This window comes from Hyla sarda, chromosome 3, assembly GCF_029499605.1.
Source record: "Hyla sarda isolate aHylSar1 chromosome 3, aHylSar1.hap1, whole genome shotgun sequence".
Lineage (NCBI taxonomy): Eukaryota > Metazoa > Chordata > Amphibia > Anura > Hylidae > Hyla > Hyla sarda.
This window is the reverse complement of record NC_079191.1, coordinates 33,517,814-33,539,215: the sequence shown is the minus strand read 5'-3', so window position 1 is coordinate 33,539,215 and position 21,402 is coordinate 33,517,814. Positions and strand designations below refer to the sequence as shown.

Here is a 21,402-nt window from a genome sequence, read left to right as displayed (position 1 = left end):
TGATTTGCATATTCCTATATATATATATATACACACACATATATACATATAGAAAGTCTGACTCGTTTTGCTAAAAAGCTTAATCGTAGCGCTTTTTAGCGAAACGCGTCAGACTTTCTATCCTGTACTGCAGAATCTTCAAATAAAGAAATAAGAAGTTTTTACCTGCAACCTAGTGCCGGACCTTGTCTTTTCTTCTACAAGTGAGTAGCCGGAGGCGGTAACGGCCGGTCTACGGCACAGGTAGCGAGGTGGGCGTGCACGGGGTGAGAGACTCACAAATCAGCCTTTGAGATATATATATATATATATATATATATATATATATACTGTAGCACTCCAGTAAGATGAAAAGTGAATGTGGCTTATTCCAATTCAAACATCAAGGCAACGTTTCAGCTGCATGCAGGCAGCTTTTATCAAGCTTGGAGTGCTACAGTCTTCTCCTTTCTACATTGTGAAGTGTCTCCCGTGACCTGGAATTCCGGCCGTGTGCACCCACCTTCTACTTGTATCTCGCAGAGTGCTGCTCCTTATCCCTTGTGTATATGTATGTGTATGTATGTATGTGTATATATATATATATATATATATATATATATATATATATATATATTTTTTTTTTTTTTTTATTATTATTATTATTATTATTATATATATATTTTTTTTTTAATAAAAGCAAAAAAATAAATAACTATATATATATATATATATATATATATATATATACATACACACAGCAACAGAAGAATGCAGCAGCACACTGCCAGCTCAAGGATATAGGTGAAACATGAATATGCAGTTTAAACATGGAGAGCTATACAGCTATGGTGTAATAGATGCAAATCTGAAACTATGAGATAGTGAGGCACTTAGCTCACACATTTGTCTCTGCCGGCGGTCAGATAGCTTGGACCGTCCCACCGCGATAAGGTGGCCTCATTGGGACGGACCCCACACTGTGAATATGCCTCTGTGTGAACAGTTCAGTAAGCATGGCAGGGTCTGGAACATCCAAGGCACCTTATTTACACACCTGATAGAGGTGGGTGGGGTGCAAGGCCAACATGGAGGTATCAGGTGTGTATATAAGGTGTCTTGGATGTTCCAGACCCTGCCATGCTTACTGAACTGTTCACACAGAGGCATATTCACAGTGTAGGGTCCATCCCAATGAGGCCACCTTATCGCGGTGGGACGGTCCAAGCTATTTGACCGCCGGCGGAGACAAATTTGTGAGGTAAGTGCCTCACTATCTCATAGTTTCACATTTGCATCTATTACACCATAGCTGTATAGCTCTCCATGTTTTAACTGCATTTTCATGTTTCATCTATATCCTTGTGCTGGCAGTGTGCTGCTGCATTCTTCTGTTGCTGTATATTTAGCCTAGTAGCGTGCAGCCTGTAGGCCAGGTCCATATAATAGTTTGGTATCAACTAAAGTGCTGGCTGACTTATTCTTTGTTATATATATATATATATATATATATATATATATATATATATATATATATATTAATATTAAAAAGAAAGAGGGGAGAAAAATACCCAAAATTGTAGCAGTGACAGTTCCAAAAACAAGCTCACCTACAGCTCTTAAGTGTAGTAGTAAAACAGAAGAAGAAAAATTCTAAAGATCTTGTATTGCCATAATCATATTGATTCACAGAATAGTGCTTATACATATAAAAAATACACAACACTAAATAAAATTAGTTTTATTTAACAAGACATGTACAGTATTATAACCTCCACATATTTGGTATCCTCACAATATGTACCATTTGGGTATTAAAAAAAAAAAAAATATATATATATATATATATATATATATATATAAATAAAAAACACATTGGTGTGTGGGTTGTTTTTTTTCCTTTTTGTTTCTGCGCTTCTTATTCACCCGAGATGAATTATCATCTCCCTGAGGAATAGGACGACATGCTGGATCCCCACTTCAGTGTATGGGAGACATATGTCTCATCATGGTTGCAGTTTTGTCTCTGCAAAAGAAAAAATAAATCCAAAAACATAACAAAATTAGCAAATTATCATTGCCGCAACCAGGATATGTGACCTCAGTTTGACTTTATTTTCTCTTCACAGTTTAACCCGTTTGGGGTTGATATTGCTGTTACTACAGTCAGTTGCCGAGTTCCTTTTCCATATTGCACGGCTTTTCTACTTCACTGATGAAAACAATCAAAAGCTGTAAGTATTGTTGGTTGTAGAGCCTTATATCAGAGGTCCCAGACCCAGTCCTCAAGGCCACCAACAGTCCAGGATTTTAATTGTTCCCTGTTCTACTCCAATGGAGTACCTAGAAATACTTGTATGTTGGTGGGCCTTGAAGACTGGGTTGGGGACCACTGCCTTATATGACTGGGTGAAGTTCAAGATATAAACTTTGGATGACAATTTTACGTAACATAAAATCAGACCCTCTTTATTGTTTAGTTTAAAAAGAAGTCTTGAAAGTGACGACTCAGCTCTTCTTATGTTTCTTACTTTGAATAGTTTTAATGCCTGGGCGGTGGTTTTTGTGGTCTCCCGACTTTTTACTCTCACCCTCTCTGTCCTGACCATCGGGTTTGGGCTTGCTAGAGCAGAGGTCCACACCTTCAACCCAGATAAAGGCAACTTCAATACATTGCTTTTCAGGTAAGTTGGACAGGTGATATCATGATACCAGGAGTAGTCTTCATCTTTTTCTGGAATAGCCTTCTGACATCTGGGACTTGTGTCTTCTCTAGGATGATTGTGTTGCTTATGATGTGCGTGTCGCAGACTTGGATGATGTGGCGATTTATTCACTTCCAGTTGCGTCGTTGGCGAGAGTGCTGTAAAGAACAAGCTGCTAAGAAGAGGATTCCTGTAGCTGTGATGGCCAAGCAACAGGTCAAAATTCTTAAAAGGGATTCAGGTAAAAGTCAGAGTCTAGGCAGAATAAAATAGAAGCTATAAGTTGTTTGCTTGTGTGTTGGGTCTCAATGGCCCATCATGGTTGGGGGCTATGGAACCTTTGGTGGTCCACTTGAGTTTTTTTCCATACAAAAATATAATAGGACATCTCTTAAGATGTGACTTGCTTAGGTGAAAGGTACTGTCTACTTTAGCCAACCTAGTATACCCGAGAAAAACTTTTAGAAGTAAAATGCAGAACCGCATGGGTTCCATACCTTACAGTGATGCCTATTGCCCAGAAACCATTGGTGATATCAGTGGAGTACAAAGGTATTGCTGTGAGGATCCCATAAATCAGCCAGTCACCAAACATAGGGTACCGCTTAATGGTAAAGGTTGTCCAAAAGTATTGTTCTCAAAAACTATGAATTAAGTCTAAAAAATGTTGTTATGCCTCAAAGAGCATAATATGCCCCAAAATTTTGTATTAACTTCATTTTGATGGGGGTTCTAGTTGGGAAAACATGTTTTTTTCCAGAACATGGCTTCCTCTCTTGGCAAAAATACTAACGGGTAATTACTAGTCATGGACACCTTTCAATTAATACTGTTCCCTGTAGCCCAGAGTCCTCTTACCACCAATGATATTGCTGCCTTACTAACAGGGCTGGTACCACCTATAGGCAGGTTAGGTGGCAGACTAGAGCGTTCATAAGTTACCAAGGCCAGATCCTTATTTAAATTTGGCTAAAATGTTTTTGAGTCTTGAACAATGCTCATTTATCTATGTGTATCATATTTTTTTTCTCTTTTAGGCTATCATGAAAATGGATTGGTTAAAGCAGAGAATGGATCCACACCTCGACCGAAAAAAATAAAGTCTCCATAATAAACAATAAAAACAAAGCCAAACCCTTGTGGCAGAGAATCTGGGGCACATGGAGGACCCGGGACTAGAACTGTGCCCCAAATTCTGTCATCTTCTGTGCCCATCTGGGCTAGAAAAAAAGTGCCTTCAAAAAATCCTCATTAGAAACTTTTTGTTATGGTATTTAAAAAAAAACAAAGAAAATTCTGCTATGTGCCGAACTTGCCTTCAACCTGTACCTGGTACACTCAAGCCTCGGAAAGCGTAAATTCCCTCTTTCTGAGTGGATTACAGTATTTCTTTTTTGACACCCTTGCACAGCAAATAGTTTTCTATGCCGGTTACACAATCAGCCGTTCCATTGGGACACTACCTCCATTCACAGCCCGTTCAGTGGTGTCATTATATCTTGCAACGTACGTATAAGCACTACTTCTGGGATGTTGTGTGTCTTACCATGTTGGACTGCATGTTGGTTCCTTCAATGGCCATGCCCTTTTTCACCTCCACAGCTTAACAGTCACATTTTTTTTTTTTTTTTGTCTAGAAAGGCAATTTTTGGGAAATCTTTTTGTTGAACCCAGCCATGAGATTTTATTGCAACTTAACCAACGAATTTAGAATTGTTTGATGTCCACAAGGATCTATCATAGGGGAGTGTGATCTAGTAGCCTCTAAAATAAGCTCCTTCAGCTACAAGCCAAGTTTTCGTAACCTTCTGTCCTCATTTTTAAGGTCCTTGTATGAACTGGACAATTAAAAGTACCTCATAACATCATCGCGAGCGTGGTCAACCTTTTTGCTTTATACGTCTGGATAAAACTTTCAACGCGATAAACCTCACATGACCTGATCGACCTTGTGCACCAAAGGTCACGGAGCAGATATCTCCTCTTTGGTTCATCTGACTTAATATTTCAGACAAGTATGTTCTGAAGTCTTGTATCCTCCCATCTTAGATGATTCATGATGGCTTGTGTTGTGATTAAGGACCATGGACAAGTGTGGTGCTGTTTCTGGACCCCCCTTTAATTGAATTATTTTTATTGACTTAATTGATCACATCACTTCAATGATAATATAATATTGGTATTTCTGTCTTTAACAGCATTTTACAGGTTAAATCTATCGTATAGTCTTGAGTCACTCTGCACGTGCTTGTCTTGCATTGATCTTAACTCACATTATACTCCAGTCACATTCTCCAGCTGCATTCAAAATACTACTGGCCACTGGGTGTAATCATGTTGCACTGAGATCCTATAACATGCTGACGTCTTGTGCATTACATTTAGGGAGCAGAGGTGTTTTTTTTTATTTTATTTTTAAAGGGGTCATCTGGCATTAGGGGGTGGTGGGATGAACTCACCTGCCCCCAATCCCCCTTACCTCATGCTCTTGGTCCTCCCAACTACTTTCTGGTTGCTGATAAGCCGTCCTCGCAGTAAGTGCCCAGCCAATCACTGGCCACAGCTTTGTCGTGCCTTAGTCAGCGATTGGCTAAGCTGGTCACTTCCTGCAGGGATCAGCTGAGAGGACCAGGGACTGGCTATGGCAGGTTAAGGGGATTGGTGTAGATCATTAAAAGTTTTTTTTTTTTGGTTCCCCATTCAGTTATTACCCTCTTATCAGTGCAAGTCCTGCAGGAACGCGTGGGAACTGAGTTCCTGCACTTTTTTCACAACAGGAGCACCATTCTCTTTTGCTGGAGTCCTGCAGGACCAGCCCTTGTGGGGTCATCTTGGGCGAGTTCCCACACTTTTTTTTTTTTTTCTCCCAGCACTTGACCCTTACCTCCTGCCCCTGATAACTCCTTTTAAAAGGGTTAGTTCACTCTTGTTTTACTATTTAATAGTTATGGTGATGCCATCACCTGATGATCCCGGAGGTCAGCTCCCACCCATTCTAAGATTGGTGTAGTGCTGTATCCATGAAAAATATAGAAATGACGAAAGTGTAACGAGGCACTCACCCGATAAACCAAGCTTCCAATAAACATACAGACATCCTCTTCGGACCGGAGCGGGGAGGCGGTAGATGGAACCGGGAGGATTTCAGACGCTGGTCACGGACCGTATAACACCGCTTGGCGCATCGTCAGGCCGCAGGAGTGTGGCCTGACGAAGCGCCAAGCGGCGTGATACGGTCCGTGGCCAGTGCCTGAACTCCCCCTGGTTTTTATCTGCCGCCTCCACGCTCTGGTCCGAAGAGGACGTTTGTATGTTTATTGGAAGCTTGGTTTATTGGGTGAGTGCTCCGTTACACTTTAGTCATTTCTATATTTTTCATGGACTTTACATTTCCACAAGGAATATTCCACCTGGAATAACTTGCATCCATAGCGATTCCATCCTTACATCCCTGGTTTGCCGATGTTCATACCGTATACATGCCTGCAGTGCCGGCTCCTTTCTATTTCTTCTTGTGATTGTATTAGTGCTGTATCCATTTCGCTGGTTTTCTCTTGTCCACCAACTACACGGTGAACTGGAACATCTGCTTCTTCTGTATAAAAGTTATATATATATATATATATACGGTATATATATATATATATATATATATATATATATATATATATATATATATATATATATATATATATATATTTTTTTTTTTTTTTTTTAATGCAGCTTTGAATGTAAATGGAGCATAAATGTGATGTAACTAAAGGGAAACTATGTCTTGGGACATGTGGCATGTGCACATTGGGTTTAATGTGGAGTCTGCCCATTCCCACCACCGTACATGATTTACCATTTAGTTTACCAAAGCAGACAGGTTCCCTTAAACCAAGTAATCCCTGTGCTTCATGTAGTTCTGCGGAGCTTCTAAATATTATACATAGGAATAAACCCGTAAGAGTGTTCTCCCAACAGAACTTTAAGATCATGTCTGAGCAATCTGATTGACAATCAAGTTCAGTAAGATCAGATTTATGGGGGAAAAAATGGAGATAAAAGCAGCCAACAACTTTACATTTCTAAAAACGCTAGGCCTATAAAAAAAAAATGAAGTGTGAAGAGTTAAGGCAGTATTTCCCGACCAGGGTGCCCCAAGCTGTTGCAAAACTATAACTCCCAGAAGGCTGTCCGGGCATGCTCGGAGTTGTAGTTTTGCAACAGCTGGAGCCACCCTGGTTGGGAAACACTGGGTAAAGGTCTCTCGTACATGCTTGTATACTATTCTTTCTAGAGCATCTCTAGGCCCGAACAATTTCTAGAGTAAACTGGGTCTTTTGATCGGGCAATAACATGTCAGTACTGTGGGGGAGATTTATGAAAACCTGTCCAGAGGAAAAGTTGTTGGGTTGCCCATAGCAACCAATCAGAGCGCTTCTTTCATTTTTCAGGGGCCTATTCAAAAATGAAAGCAGTGATCTGATTGGTTGCTATGGGCAACTCAGCAACTTTTCCTCTGGACAGGTTTTCATAAATATCCCCCTGTGTGTTCTGCAGTCCTCTCTACTGCCACTACTGGTGGGAGGTTGTGGTTACCAAAAATCCTGTTAGGGATTATTTAAGGGGGCAAAACGCAAGGGTTAGGTTTTCTGTTGCCCATAAGGACTTAGGCCGCTGTATAATACACACGTGTGTGTGTGTGGGTTTGCATCCATACTCCCGGACGGAATGAGGGTCTACAGGCCTGAGCTGAAAGCCTTGTAGGTCCTTATATTCCGGCCAGTTTGAGTTATTGCACCCCGGTCTGCTGGAGAAATGGCATGTGCCAATTTTCTAGTGATGTGAAAAGTGCCTGTCTAAAAGGTTATTAAAGGAGTAGTCAAGTATTGAAAAACGTACCCCCCGCAATCTCCCGTACAGAGCCCTAGCTGTCCGGCCAGATAGCGCGTGTCGACCACCGCACGAAGTGGGGGCCGACACGCCCCCTCAATACAGGGCTATGGCAGAGCCGGAGATTGCCAAAGGCAGCACTCCAGCTCTCCCATAGAGTTGTATTGAGGGGGCGTGTCGGCCGCCGATTCGCTCGGTGGTCAACACGCCCCCTTCCTGCAGACTGCCGGGCCCCATACGGGAGATCGCGGGGGATCCTAGCAGTCGGACCTCCCGCGATCTAAAACTTATCCCCTATCCTATGGTCACTACACCATAATTAAAAGGAAACCCCAATATACATATTTTTTTAACAAATCATAGAAGTGTCGGAAGACTTGGGCTTGTAATATGACTCTACAACAGTGTTTTCCAACCAGGGTGCCTCAACGGGACTCAACTCATGCACACGTTCCTCATAGAAATCAGCCATATTTTCCTCAACCCCCTTTAAATAGGCACGCAGAACACCCAGTAATGGCACTATTTTAAAGTGACAGTAGCCCTCATTCTATATCCCCCTTAGACTAATACTTCTTTTTTTTTTTTCTCTCCTACAAAATATAGGAAAAATTGTTGGTGTTAAAAGCAGCCGCAAGACTAGCTGGACCATAGTTCTAGGTCACAAATCTCCAACAGCAACCAAATGAAATCTCCCAGCATGCCGGGAGTTGTAGTTTGGACACAGTTTGGAGACCAATCTTAGGCAGTATTGATATTGTATCCAGTTGGAAGCACTTTATTGGCACCATAGTTAGGCCAGGGATACACTGTGACTTTTCGTCTTGTGGTGGTATAGCCCTCACCAGCCTCATGCACAGCCGGTAGTGGTTGCCATGAAACACGGTAAGGTGGTCATTCTGATGGTGTAGCCTCCGTTGCAGTGTAGCACTCCCCGGCCTCATACACTGCCTGGTAGTGGGTGCATGGTCAAGTGGTCATTCTTATGGTATATCCTCCGTCGGCATCTTCCTTGTCTCGTACTCGTGTTACGTGTCTCCAATCTATGCACAATCGACTGTAATTCTACAACGGACCAAACAACCTCAAGGGAATCTACGTGTTTTCACCGTTTGGCCTCCATCTTGTCCTCTTCTAAGTGCCTTTTACTGCTCTCCTCTTATGATGTTACTTTTTTTTTTTCTTGAACATGGGAGGGAAACGAAAATATTTTATACGAACGTCTGTTCAGTTTTGTAAACCGACTGTTATTTTCAGAAAATAAAATGGTGTAGAAGCAAAATAGTGCAAGTGATTTATTTATTTTATTTTAACCCATTTAATCCCAACATTTTAGGCTCCGCACTTCCAATAACTATAATGCCCAAGCTGTTATAATGCCCCCCTTAGTAGTATGGGTAGCAGCAGAAGAACCCCACATTAGGTAGGCAGCAGTTTCCCTCATAGTAGGCTGCATTTCCCCTACAGTAGGCGGTAGTACACCCCATAGAAGGCTGCTTTTCCCACATAGTAGGCACCAGAACCCCCATAGTAGGTGGCAGCAGTACCCCACCATAGTAGACAGCAGCCCCCCCCATCTTTAGTAGGCAGCAGTTTCCCCCATAGTAGACGCATGTACCACCATAGTAGGCACCAGTACCCCCATATTGGGCAGCAGTTTCCCCCAAAGTAGGCAGCAGCAGTTCCCCCAGAGTAGTCAGCAGCAATTCGACTTCCCCCATAGTAGGCAGCAGCAGGCACATCCCACCCCTCCCTCCAGCATACTTACCTCCTGCGGCTCTTCTGTCTTCTTCCCTGTTGGCTCCTGCGGCTCCCATAGTACGTCCTCTTCTTCTTTCTTGTTCCTCTGCACTCTGGTGTCTGATGACCTCACTCGTGTGCCGGCGTGCAGAAGAAGAATTTTGCCTCTTGCGTCTGAGAGCTTCCTGCAGCCACTGGCACAAGAGTGATTGACAAGATAGGAGCCAATGGCTCTTCACCCTGTCAAACCTTCCTCCAAGTGCCACATTTACCTGTAGATGCCTCATAAGAGGGATTTACAGTTAAATGTGGAACATGGATGGAGAGATATCACCCCAAAAGCAGGAAAGTCCCGCCGAATCCCGGACGGTTGGGAGGTATGCCAATGGCTTTCTGGGCATGCTGGGAGTTGAAGTTTTGCAACATCTGGAGGGCCACAGTTTGACACCACTGGTCTAAATACAAGATATTGGCACATGGTCATTGGGGCCCAGGACCTTCAAGTAGGACATTCCCTCTCTAGCGCACTTTGTCATTGGGATGATTGGGCTGTACTGTAATTGGTTCCCTGGCTCTAGAACTGTGAACACAGATCCATAGCCTTCTCTTGTGTTTAGGTGGTTGTTAGTGATGACATCACAAGGATTCCCTGTGCTGAGGGGGCTTGCACTCATGCAGAGAAGATTCTGTATACACATCCCTTTCCTGGTTTATGCAACTTGCAACAAAAGTTGGTGTACTCAGGACATGATTAAATGGTTACCCTGTGCAGAACATCTTCTCCCCTATGCACAGGAAAGGGGATAAGTGTCTGATGGTGGGGGGGGGGGGTCTAACCACTGGGACCCCCTGCGATTCTCCTGCCTGACACCCCTGCCATAGAGCTCTGTATCTCTGGCTCTCCCATAGAGATACATGGAGGGGTGTGTCGGCCACTGCTTTATGGTGTGGTTAATAGTAATCTGCACAGAGCAGAGGTTGCTAAGTGCATGGAGTCAGTCTGGGTGACTGGTAGGATATCGCAGGAGATCCCAGCGGTCAGACCCCCCCCCCCCCCCAGATCAGACGCTTTGCACTGGAGTTCCCCATTAAAGTGTCCCAGTTCTGGGGACATCAAGGGGGACACACTGATTCAAAGTAGGGGAAAACAAAATTGCAAGATCATTAGAGGTTAAGCTTTTATACGATAAAAGTAGACTGTTTAGGCCGTGTTCACAATTGGATTCTGCTGCACAGTTTACATGGCGGAATTTCTGCAGTGGAAACATAAGCCGTGGAAATTCAGATTCTGGCCTCCACAAAAAGAATTGACATTGCCCATTCTTTGCACAGAATCTGGTTGGAAATGCATTGCAGACTATGGGGATGGTGCATTTCCAAATGGTCCTATCGCCGACATGTTCTACTAATGTGGAATGTCCGCCCAGAAATGTTCTGGCCAGACATTCTGCCATGTGAATAATACCCTAAATGAGGAAAAGCAATAATGATGAAATTGCATGGCCCAAACAAAAATATGGGAAAACTGTTCCAGGTTAAACCCCCTCAAAGGACAAGTGGCACCCCCTCTGTTTGGAAAAAGATTTAGTCTCAAGGGGCGACACGCCTTCTTTACCATAAGAACTGTGAATATATGGAACAGTCTACCTCAGGAACTGGTCACAGCAGGAACAGTTGAAAGCTTTAAAACAGGGTTAGATGCATTCCTAGAACAATATAACATTAATACTTATGCAGAAATATAGAATCACGTCCCTTCCCCTTCATCCAACCATACCCCTTCCCTTCAATTCCCTGGTTGAACTTGATGGACGGATGTCTTTTTTCAAACATACTATCTATGTAACATGGGCACCTTATTTTGTAGTAATTTATTTGCACCATTTTCAGTCAGAAAGTAAAATAAATAACATTGGCTTCCTCTGCCCGCTGGGAAATTTTTGGGCTCCCTCTGGGTTAAATCTTCTTCCATCTTCCTGGAGATCAATCCATCATCTCTGGGACATCTGTTCTCCTGCTAACACAAACAAGGGGGCTCTGTTAGGCTGGGTTCACATCACGTTTTTGCCACACTGTTTTCAATCCGTTTTTCTAAAGAAAACCGTATGGCAAAAAAACGCATGGAACAGTATGGGAAAAAAGTAAACCGTATGCGTTTTCAGACAGTATACTGTTTTTATAGAAAAAAAAAACCATACGTTTTTGTAAATTTTGTAAATTTTTAATGGGAGGGGTCTTGGGTGGGGACTTTAGGATTCAAATGCCCATGTGCAAAGTAAAAACATATATGTTTTTCCCGTATGGAACCGTATACATGTGCGTTTCTCATTGACGTCCATGTTAAAAAAAAAACGTATGCAGTTGCAGTACGGTTTTTAAACCGGAGACAAAATCGTGGTCAACCACAGTTTTAACTCCGGTTTAAAAACTGTACTGCAACTGCATACGTCTTTCCTTCACAGAAAGAACATGGTCGCTAAAATGTCACAAATAACACCAAAATGTGAATCTCGTGCCACCATGAGGATAAAACCAAGATTCAGTTTATGAATGTCAAAATACCATCTACCAAATATTGGTCGTGGTTTAGGAAAACAGACCCCTTATTCCCACAATTGGGAGGCTTGAAAAAAGTGCTGCTATGATCAGGAGACTTAGGCTGCATTAACATCTCATATTTGCAATACGGTTCCCGTCTCCGGTTTCAGTGTAAAAAATGTATGGAACCGTATTGCAAACCGTATGTATAGACATTTAATTGAAAACCGTAAGCCAAACATAGCATCCATTGTGTACATTTTGCATCATTTACGTTTTTTTTTTAAAATGGTGGTCAATGGGAACCGTACAGAACCATAGTCTACTACGGTTTTATGTCCGGGTGAAAAAACAGATACAACCCATATACGTTTTTTTTTTTTTTTAAATGGTGGTCAATGGGAACCGTACTGAACTGTGTGTGTGTACGGTTCCATCTGGTTTGCACAATAAGGTTTTGCAGTTTGCACATGCACAGTGCACGCCGAAAGTTCTTCCCACAAATAGAACAAGAAGAACTTTAATTAAGGACAAGACAAACATAAAACCGTATCCGTTTTTTTTCTTAAAAAAAACATATTAAACTGTATGCAACCGGAAATCCGTTTCCAAACCGTATACGGTTTAAAACTGTACAGAGGTCTATACGGTTTTATACGGTTCAGTCCGGTTTTGAGACATACGTTGTTTTACAACAAAAATTGATACGGGAACCATATTGCAAAAGCGAGATGTGAATGCAGCCTTACTCAGTTGAGAGGTCCAGATAGGTACAATTGCTAAAGGGTAGATAGGGGGGATAGGGTGACAGGAGGAAGGGGAGGGCCTAGGGAGGTGCAAGGCCTATGGTGAACGACCACTACCTATATTGCCCTCTTATTGAAAGCCCTGTCCTACCCCTATTTCTAGGTTGAATGATACGTCCTTAAAGGGGTACTCCGGTGAAAACCTTTTTTCTTTTAAATCAACTGGTGGCAGAAAGTTAAACATATTTGTAAATTACTTCTATTAAAAAAAATCTTAATCCTTCCAGTACTTATTAGCTGCTGAATGCTACAGAGGAAATTCCTTTCTTTTTGGAACACTGATGACATCACGAGCACAGTGCTCTCTGCTGACATTTCTGTCCATTTTAGCAACCGTGCATAGCAGATGTATGCTAAGGGCAGCATGGTGGCTCAGTGGTTAGAACTGCTGCCTTGCAGTGCTGGGGACTTGGGTTCAAATCCCACTAAGGACAACAATAAATAAAGCATTGTTATTATAATAACGTCAGCAGAGAGAACTGTACTCGTGATGTCATCAGAGAGCATTCCAAAAAGAAAATAATTTCCTCTGTAGTATTCATCAGCTAATAAGTACAGGAAGGATTAAGATTTTTTAATAGAAGTAATTTACAAGTATGTTTACCGTAACTTTCTGCCACCAGTTGATTTAAAAGAAAAAAGGTTTTCATCGGAGTACCCCTTTAAAAGGACGGCCCGGTTCTAGAACCTTACCCTGACACTCCTAAAATTGCCCTATGGTACAGAAAGAAAGGAGACTCACTATCTCACTCAACAGTCCCTGTCTGACTGGATAGGGATAGGAGAAGGATAGGGTATGGCCTATTACCAAGCATTAAAGCTGTATTAAAATGATAAATGTATTGTCCTGGGATCAGCCATATATAGACAAAGTGCTATGGATAATTGTCATGCTCAAATCTTATGTCAGATGTACAGGTGATCAGTAAAGATGTCTTTGTGCCAAATTTAATTAGCAAATAGATATCTCCAGCACAGATTAAATAAAAAACCTAGGTATTATACAGATCAGCTACTGTGACCTAGGAGCGGGATCACACATGGTGAAAGAGATGTTAGATGAAAAAACGTGGATATATGCCAAATAGACCTAGAGTGTACAGATGTGGTGTGCCACGGGGTGTGATGAGGTGCATGGGGCAGATGTTGTAGCCCAGAGGCAGGTGTTATTAACCCCTAAATGTTTGTGACGCCAGGGTGTGGTTTTCCAGGTAACCACCCAAACGGTAGCACCGCTAGTCCTAGGTTAGGCAGAGTAATAATAGTCCAAGACCAGGTTAGGGTTAACAGAGACTTTACGGAGGTTAGACAGATGGCAATACTCTTTACAGCTAGGCTAGGATCCCAGAGAGGTGTCCAGTAACACAGAGGGGACCTTGCAGCCTGCTGGGACTTGCAGTGTTTGGACAGACTTCAACTCGGCAACGCTGACTATAATAGACTTGACTGTAAGTAGTGACAGGAGACATAGATGACTTGACTGTAAGTAGTGACAGGAGACATAGATGACTTGACTGTAAGTAGTGACAGGAGACATAGATGACTTGACTGTAAGTAGTGACAGGAGACATAGATGACTTGACTGTAAGTAGTGACAGGAGACATAGATGACTTGACTGTAAGTAGTGACAGGAGACATAGATGACTTGACTGTAAGTAGTGACAGGAGACATAGATGACTTGACTTTATGGAAATGTGGCTGTAATTTAGGCTTGAGGCCTCCAGATGTGCTGGACACTGACTCTGAGACGTCTGGACTGGACTTGTTCTCAGGATCTAAGAGAGAGATTGCAGCTCCTCCCTTCCTAATAAAGGGGGCCGAGCAAGGAGCCAATAGGTCAAGCTGCAGGTCACCTGGTTAGCTGGTGCTCCCTGGGTAACAAACATGTGACAACAACATCATGTGACTAACTCAAAGGTCCTTAAAGGTCCTTTATACCTAAAACATCTAATATACAGATGACACAATGGGGATCACACTGCAGGAGAGCCCTTAGGACACAGAGGGACTCAACTGGACAGGGCCTAAGTACTGTATGGGACCATTTCCCGTACTGGGACATCACACAGATGCATATTATGGCATATCTGATGGACATAACACTAATACCACATATGACCCCAGTATTTCAATGTTGTTCAAAATAGAGAATAATTTAGACACTTAGCAATGTGCACTTATCTGGACCAGATGGTGTAAATATAATCATAAAGTTTTGTATCAACGCGTTTCATGCCCCATTCATCAGGAGACGATGGAGGGCAATGATCATTTCATGGAGATAATCTTCAGGGTGGTGGCAGGAAGATGCCGGATGTTACTCAGCCAAGGAATAAAGCCGGAATACTCCATTAAAAAAAATGACCCTCCCTGTTGAACAATTTGAGAAATGTGACAGTAAGCGTAATAGGCCCAGCACACATTTCATGCAGCAGAGAAGTTTTTACTGTGCTACTTTTGTGCTGGGGGGAACTGTAAGAGCTAAACTGCGCTCCTGGGATTTTGGAGGAGTCAGTCGGGGCCGTGGTTTGGATTCTGTATTTATAGTGCCGAGCCAAATTTGTCCATTACTCCTCCGTGCTGAGCGTGCCTCATCCAGCCCTGGTGATTCAGTGTCCAGGAATGATTACATTTCCAATCCACGTCTGCCGGATCCTCCGCGCCCGCTGCTGGGAATACTGGAAGATGGGGGGAGGAAAGGGCACTGAGGGCCCGGGTAAAGTTCTGATGCCAATAGATGTGGGCACATCCCTACATATACCACCATATTACATCACATAAATAATCCATGCATCGCTTCTAAGGGCCTGCTCACTGTTACTTGCAATTTGCTATTATATGTAGAGATGAGCCAACTTAGAGTAAATTCGATTCGTCACGAACTTCTCGGCTCGGCAGTTGATGACTTATCCTGCGTAAATTAGTTCAGCTTTCCGATGCTCCGGTGGGCTGGAAAAGGTGGATACAGTCCTAGGAGACTCTTTCCTAGGAATGTATCCACCGTTCCCAACCCATCGGAGCACCTGAAGGCTGAACTAATTTACACAGGAAAAGTCATCAACTGCTGAGCCGAGAAGTTCGTGACGAATCGCATTTACTGTAAGTTCGCTCATCTCTAATTATATGGTTTTATGACCCTTCCCAGCTAGGGTTGCCATCAAAATTAAAAATAAATAAAAATACCGGCCATGCTAATTTGAATAATTAATTATATATGCGTGACATCACAGGATATACATATGCGGGGGAAATTTCGTCCCATCCTGACCCCTATAACTTTTTAATTTCTCCTTATTCGGGGATGTATGAGGTTCATTTTTTGCGCCCCGATCTGTAGTTTTTAACAGGACCATTTTTGTTTTGTTGTGACTTTTTGATCGCTTTTTTAAAAATAAAATTCAAGAGTTGCAGTTAGTTACTAACTACAACTCCCAGCATGCCCTGATACAGCCTGTGGCTCAGCAGCTGCCCCAAATGAAAACTACAACTCCCACCATGTTGGACTATATAGTAGTATAAAGTATAGGTCAGTGTTTTCCAACAGGGGTGCCTCCAGCTGTTGTAAAACTACAACTCCCAGCATGCTGGGCTATATAGAAGTATATAGTATAGGTCAGTGTTTCGCAACCAGGGGTGCCTCCAGCTGTTGTAAAACTACAACTCCCAGCATGTTGGACTATATAGTAGTATATAGTATAGGTCAGTGTTTCTCAACCAGGGGGGCCTCCAGCTGTTGCAAAACTACAACTCCCACCATGTTGGACCATATAGTAGTCTATAGTATAGGTCAGTGTTTCCCAACCAGGGGTGCCTCCAGCTGTTGCAAATCTACAACTCCTAGCATGCCCGGAGAGCCATTGGCTGTCCGGACATGCTGGGAGTTGTAGTTTTGCAACATCTGGAGGCCCTCTGGTACGGAAACACTGGTATAGGTTATGGTGCAATATTCATGGAGTTGGAGGATTGGTTGGATAAATATTTTATAAATATTTTTAATATAAAAATATCATCAGGGTGGCCAAAATACCGGCTGTGCAGGGAAAAATAGCGGCCAGGTGGCAACCCTACTCCCAGCATGCCCAGACAGCCAGTAAGTCTCAGTAAGTTATCCATAGGATTCTGCTGCACCGTACACATGGCGGAATTTTTTTTTTTTAAATCAACTAAAACTGGTGCCAGAAAGTTAAACAGATTTGTAAATTACTTCTATTAAAAAATCTTAAGCCTTCCAGTACTTATTAGCTGTTGAATACTACAGAGGAAATTATTTTCTTTTTGGAACTCTGCGCTCTCTGCTGACATCTCTGTCCATTTTAGGAACAGTACAGAGCAGCATATGTTTGCTATGGGGATTTTCTCCTGCTCTGGACAGTTCTTAAAATGGACAGAGATGTCAGCAGAGAGCACTGTGCTCGTGATTCAGCAGAGAGAATTTCCTATTCTAGAAACAATAGGTAGTGGGGGGCTCAATCTATCCAATACATAGCATGGGTGCTCTACAAGTATGCAATTAGAATTTCCTATTCAGCAGCTAATAAGTACTGGAAGGATTAAGATTTTTTAATAGAAGTAATTTACAAATCTGTTTAACTTTGATTTAAAAAATAAAATAAAAAATAAAATAAGGTTTCCACCGGAGTACCCCTTTAAGTAATGTCTCTATATACAGCATCTGATGGAGCACATATTACTTTTTTTTTTCTCGTATCTGAGAGGGAAAACCTCCATATAAGTACCCAGAAGGGCCCCATAGACTTCTATAGGGCTGTTTTACAGCTTCATACATGTTGGCGGTTATATGGTGCACCGTGCAGTAATACGCCTGTGTGCATGATTCTCTGTTCTAGAGACCTTCTGCAGTTACACACTCAGGCACTAGAGGGAGCATCCAGGCTATTACTGATACTACTGAATATTTAGGAGATGCATATGAATAAAAAAAATCATTAGTCATGCTGGGAGTTGTAGTTTCACAACTTCTGGACGCCCACTGATATAGGTTCTCACTCTTTGGAAGTCATTTTGTGGTGACCCAGTACAGAATAAAGTGTTCTTCTGTACTCCTGCCCATCCTGTGTGGCAGATGCTGCTTCAATGTCTGTCTTGGGACCACATTCCTCAGGACTCTGTATTATAAACTGTTATGCAATGGTTAATGTGTTAGTATTTTCTATGTACTTGTCACTTTAAAGGGTACCTCTCATCAAATAAACTTTTGATATATTTTAGATTAATGAATGTTGAATAACTTTCCAATAGCATGTTAATGAGAAATATGCTTCTTTCTATTGTATTTTTCCCGATCAGTCCTGTCAGCAAGCATTTCTGACTCATGCTGGAGTCCTAAACACTCAGAGCTGCCAGCCTGCTTTGTTCACAGCCAAACAGGCTGTGGACAAAGCAGGCTGGTAGCTCTGAGTGTTCTCCTTTGTGAACAAAGCAGACTGGCAGCTCGTAGTGTTTAGGACTTCAGCATGAGTCTGAAATGCTTGCTGCCAGGACTGGTAGGGAGACCCCTAGTGGTCATTTCTTCAAAGTGAAAAATTAAATAGAAAGAAGCATATTTTTTAATAACATGCAATTGTGAAGTTATTCTGCATACATTAATCTATAATATATGAAAAGTTTTTTTGATGAGAGGTACCCTTTAAACCTTAAACCTGTTGTTAAGGACATTGTTGTTAGGGGAGTATGCAGAGGTGAACCATGTGACTTATCTGCCCAATGGGACTGCTCCAAACCTGCTCCATATATAGTGTGACCAGAGGTCAGGGTTCAGTTTTATGCTGAGGTACAGTTGAGAGAAGTGTGGAGTCTGTCTGTGAGGTGATTCTGAAGGAGGCCTGAGGCCTAGTCCAGCAACCACACATCAACTACCAGTTAGCCCTGGGTGAAAGTCATAGTCTGGCGGTAAGCACTAAAGTCAGGGGATCAAGTCATGTAAAGTTAGTCAAGTCTAAGTAACTATAGTCTAGGGTGGGCTGCATACAAGTCAGGTCAGTCATATACAGCACAATCAACTATAAATCCCAGCAAGCCGATAAGCTTCCCAAAGTTCACCCTGCATCTCCTTCATGCTAATCTGAGCTGTAACGGATTGTACCATCTTTCCAACCCAGTAAAGCAAGCTAGTTAACAGTAACCATGCATCAGAGTGATTGTTTGCCCCTTGCCTGGCACAGGAGAAGCGGGTCTACCTCGGATGGTGTATAGGTCAACCATGCCCTGGCGTCACAAAATGGTTAATTACACACATTTCCCTCACCCAACACCACAATTTAGTATGTACACATCGCTGCCTGTAGTTATATGATATGTACACATACGGTGCACAATATGGAATCAAATTTCAGGCTACATAGTTGTGGACAGAGTTTCTTTTCCTAGAAGTACTGAAAATATTTCTTGTTTTGGACAAGTCAGTCCCTTCAATGCCGCTGGATTGGAAGTGCTGTATCCCGCCATGTTTTTATACAGTGAAACGCACAGCTCTATTAAAATGCATTACAGTTGTATTTGGGATGTGGCATGTGATGCAACAGCTGGAGGCACTCTAGTCGGAATACACTGCTCTAGGGATACGTCTTACTCCATTAAAGGGGTACTCCGGTGGAATTTTTTTTTTTTGGGGTCTTTATAAGTCAACTAGTGCCAGAAAGTTAAACAGATTTGTAAATTACTTCTATTAAAAAATCTTTATCCTTCCTGTACTTTTTAGCAGAGGAAATTCTTTTCTTTTTGAATTTCTTTTTTTGCCTTGTCCACAGTGCTCTCTGCTGACCCCTGATGTCCGTATCAGGAACTGTCCAGAGCAGGAGAAAATCCCCATAGCAAACCTATGTTGCCCTGGACAGTTCCTGACACAGACAGAGGTGTCAGTAGAGAGCACTGTGGTCAACACAAAAAAGAAATAAAAAAAGAAAAGAATTTCCTCTGTAGCATATTTCAGGGAAAATCAACTGGTTCAGGAAAGTTTAACAGATTTGTAAATTACTTCTATTAAAAAAATCTTAATCCTTCCAATAATTATCAGCTGCTGAAGTTGAGTTGCTCTTTTCTGTCTGGCAACAGTGCTCTTTGCTGACATCTCTGCTTGTCTCAGGAACTGCACAGAGTAGAAGAGGTTTGTAATGGGGATCTGCTTCTACTCTGGACAGTTCCCGAGACAGGTGTCTTCAGAGAGCACTTAGACAGAAAAGAACAACTCTACTTCAGCAGCTCATAAGTACTGAAAGGTTTAAGATTTTTTAATAGAAGTAATTTACAAATCTGTTTATACTTTTCCAGTTTTTTTCCTTGATAACCCCTTAAAGGCTATGTTCAAAATATGAAATTTCCGAGCGGACTGATTCTGGGCAGAGATTTTATAGTGGGAAACCGACCTTAAAATCTATGAAATTTGGACATACGCATTCGGATAAGTGTCTTTCGCAAATGCCCCATATTTCCGCATATAAATCTGCAGCAGAAAATGTACCACCAAATGGTGCAGATTTTTTATGCAGATTTCTCACGTCAGATTTAGCGCCGAATATTTAAATGTTAAAAAGAAAACCAAAATGAGACCCGGTGAACTATTTTAGTGCATGTTCTCATGTTGTCCTCTTACCCTAGCTCTGTCGCTTTCTCTTGTGGCTTGTTGTGTTTCTCCAATGAACTCAACACGTCAGATGGAAACTGATGCTTGTGGGCTCTGATATAGTTTAGAACATATTGATCTGCGTCTGTGATGATGAACCGGTGCCTAAAAACTGGAGAAATGCAGAAATACAGATGTGTTAACCACAGAGGTAAAGTTGTACCTATTGTAACATCATTTCTTCTCATTAACCCCTTAAGGACTCAGCCCATTTTGCCCTTAAGGACTCAGACAATTTAATTTTTACGTTTACATTTTTTCCTCCTCACCTTCTAAAAATCATAACTCTTTTATATTTTCATCCACAGACGAGTATGAGGGCTTGTTTTTTGCGCGACCAGTTGTCCTTTGTAATGACATCACTCATTATATCATAAAATGTATAGCGCAACCAAAAAACACTATTTTTGTGGGGAAATTAAAACGAAAAACGCAATTTTGCTAATTTTGGAAGGTTTTGTTTTCACGCCGTACAATTTATGGAAAAAATTACATGTGTTCTTTATTCTGAGGGTCAATACAATTAAAATTATACTCATTATTACATACTTTTATATTATTGTTGCGCTTAAAAAAAATCACAAACTTTTTAACCAAATTAGTACGTTTATAATCCCTTTATTTTGATGACCTCTAACTTTTTTATTTTTCAGTATAAGCGGCGGTATGGGGGCTCATTTTTTGCGCCATGATCTGTACTTTTTTTTGATACCACATTTGCATATAAAAAACTTTTAATACATTTTTTATAATTTTTTTTTAATAAAATGTATTAAAAAAGTAGGAATTTTGGACTTTTTTTTCGTTCACGCCGTTCACCGTACGGGATCATTAACATTTTATTTTAATAGTTCGGACATTTACGCACGCGGCGATACCAAATATGTCTATAAAAAATGTTTTTTACGCTTTTTGGGGGTAAAATAGGAAAAAACGGACGTTTTACTTTTTTATTGGGGGAGGGGATTTTTCACTTTTTTTTTACTTTTACTTTTACATTTTTTTACATTTTTTTTTACACTTGAATAGTCCCCATAGGGGACTATTCATAGCAATACCATGATTGCTAATACTGATCTGTTCTATGTATAGGACATAGAACAGATCAGTAT

General features: G+C 41.6%; 2 protein-coding genes across 3 annotated transcripts in view; one reads left to right on the top strand and one right to left on the bottom strand.

Annotated features, from left to right (window-relative positions):
* TRAM2 (translocation associated membrane protein 2) overlaps positions 1-4,297 on the top strand; it is a 56,850-nt gene extending 52,553 nt beyond the window's left edge. Inside the window, exons 8-11 of the mRNA XM_056564032.1 lie at positions 2,109-2,213; positions 2,520-2,663; positions 2,756-2,925; positions 3,722-4,297. Of these exons, the coding sequence (XP_056420007.1) occupies positions 2,109-2,213; positions 2,520-2,663; positions 2,756-2,925; positions 3,722-3,795 (493 nt within the window). The 3' untranslated portion in view covers positions 3,796-4,297. The remainder of the gene's footprint in view (positions 1-2,108; positions 2,214-2,519; positions 2,664-2,755; positions 2,926-3,721) is intronic.
* A 6,864-nt stretch (positions 4,298-11,161) lies between these two features.
* EFHC1 (EF-hand domain containing 1) overlaps positions 11,162-21,402 on the bottom strand; it is a 35,034-nt gene continuing 24,793 nt past the window's right edge. The window contains exons 9-10 of one of the 2 annotated variants that reach the window (XM_056564029.1): positions 20,261-20,402; positions 11,162-11,322 (exon numbers count right to left, since the gene is read on the bottom strand). In XM_056564029.1, the coding sequence (XP_056420004.1) occupies positions 11,289-11,322; positions 20,261-20,402 (176 nt within the window). In that variant the 3' untranslated portion in view covers positions 11,162-11,288. The remainder of the gene's footprint in view (positions 11,323-20,260; positions 20,403-21,402) is intronic. The other variant, XM_056564030.1, reaches the window with a different exon arrangement.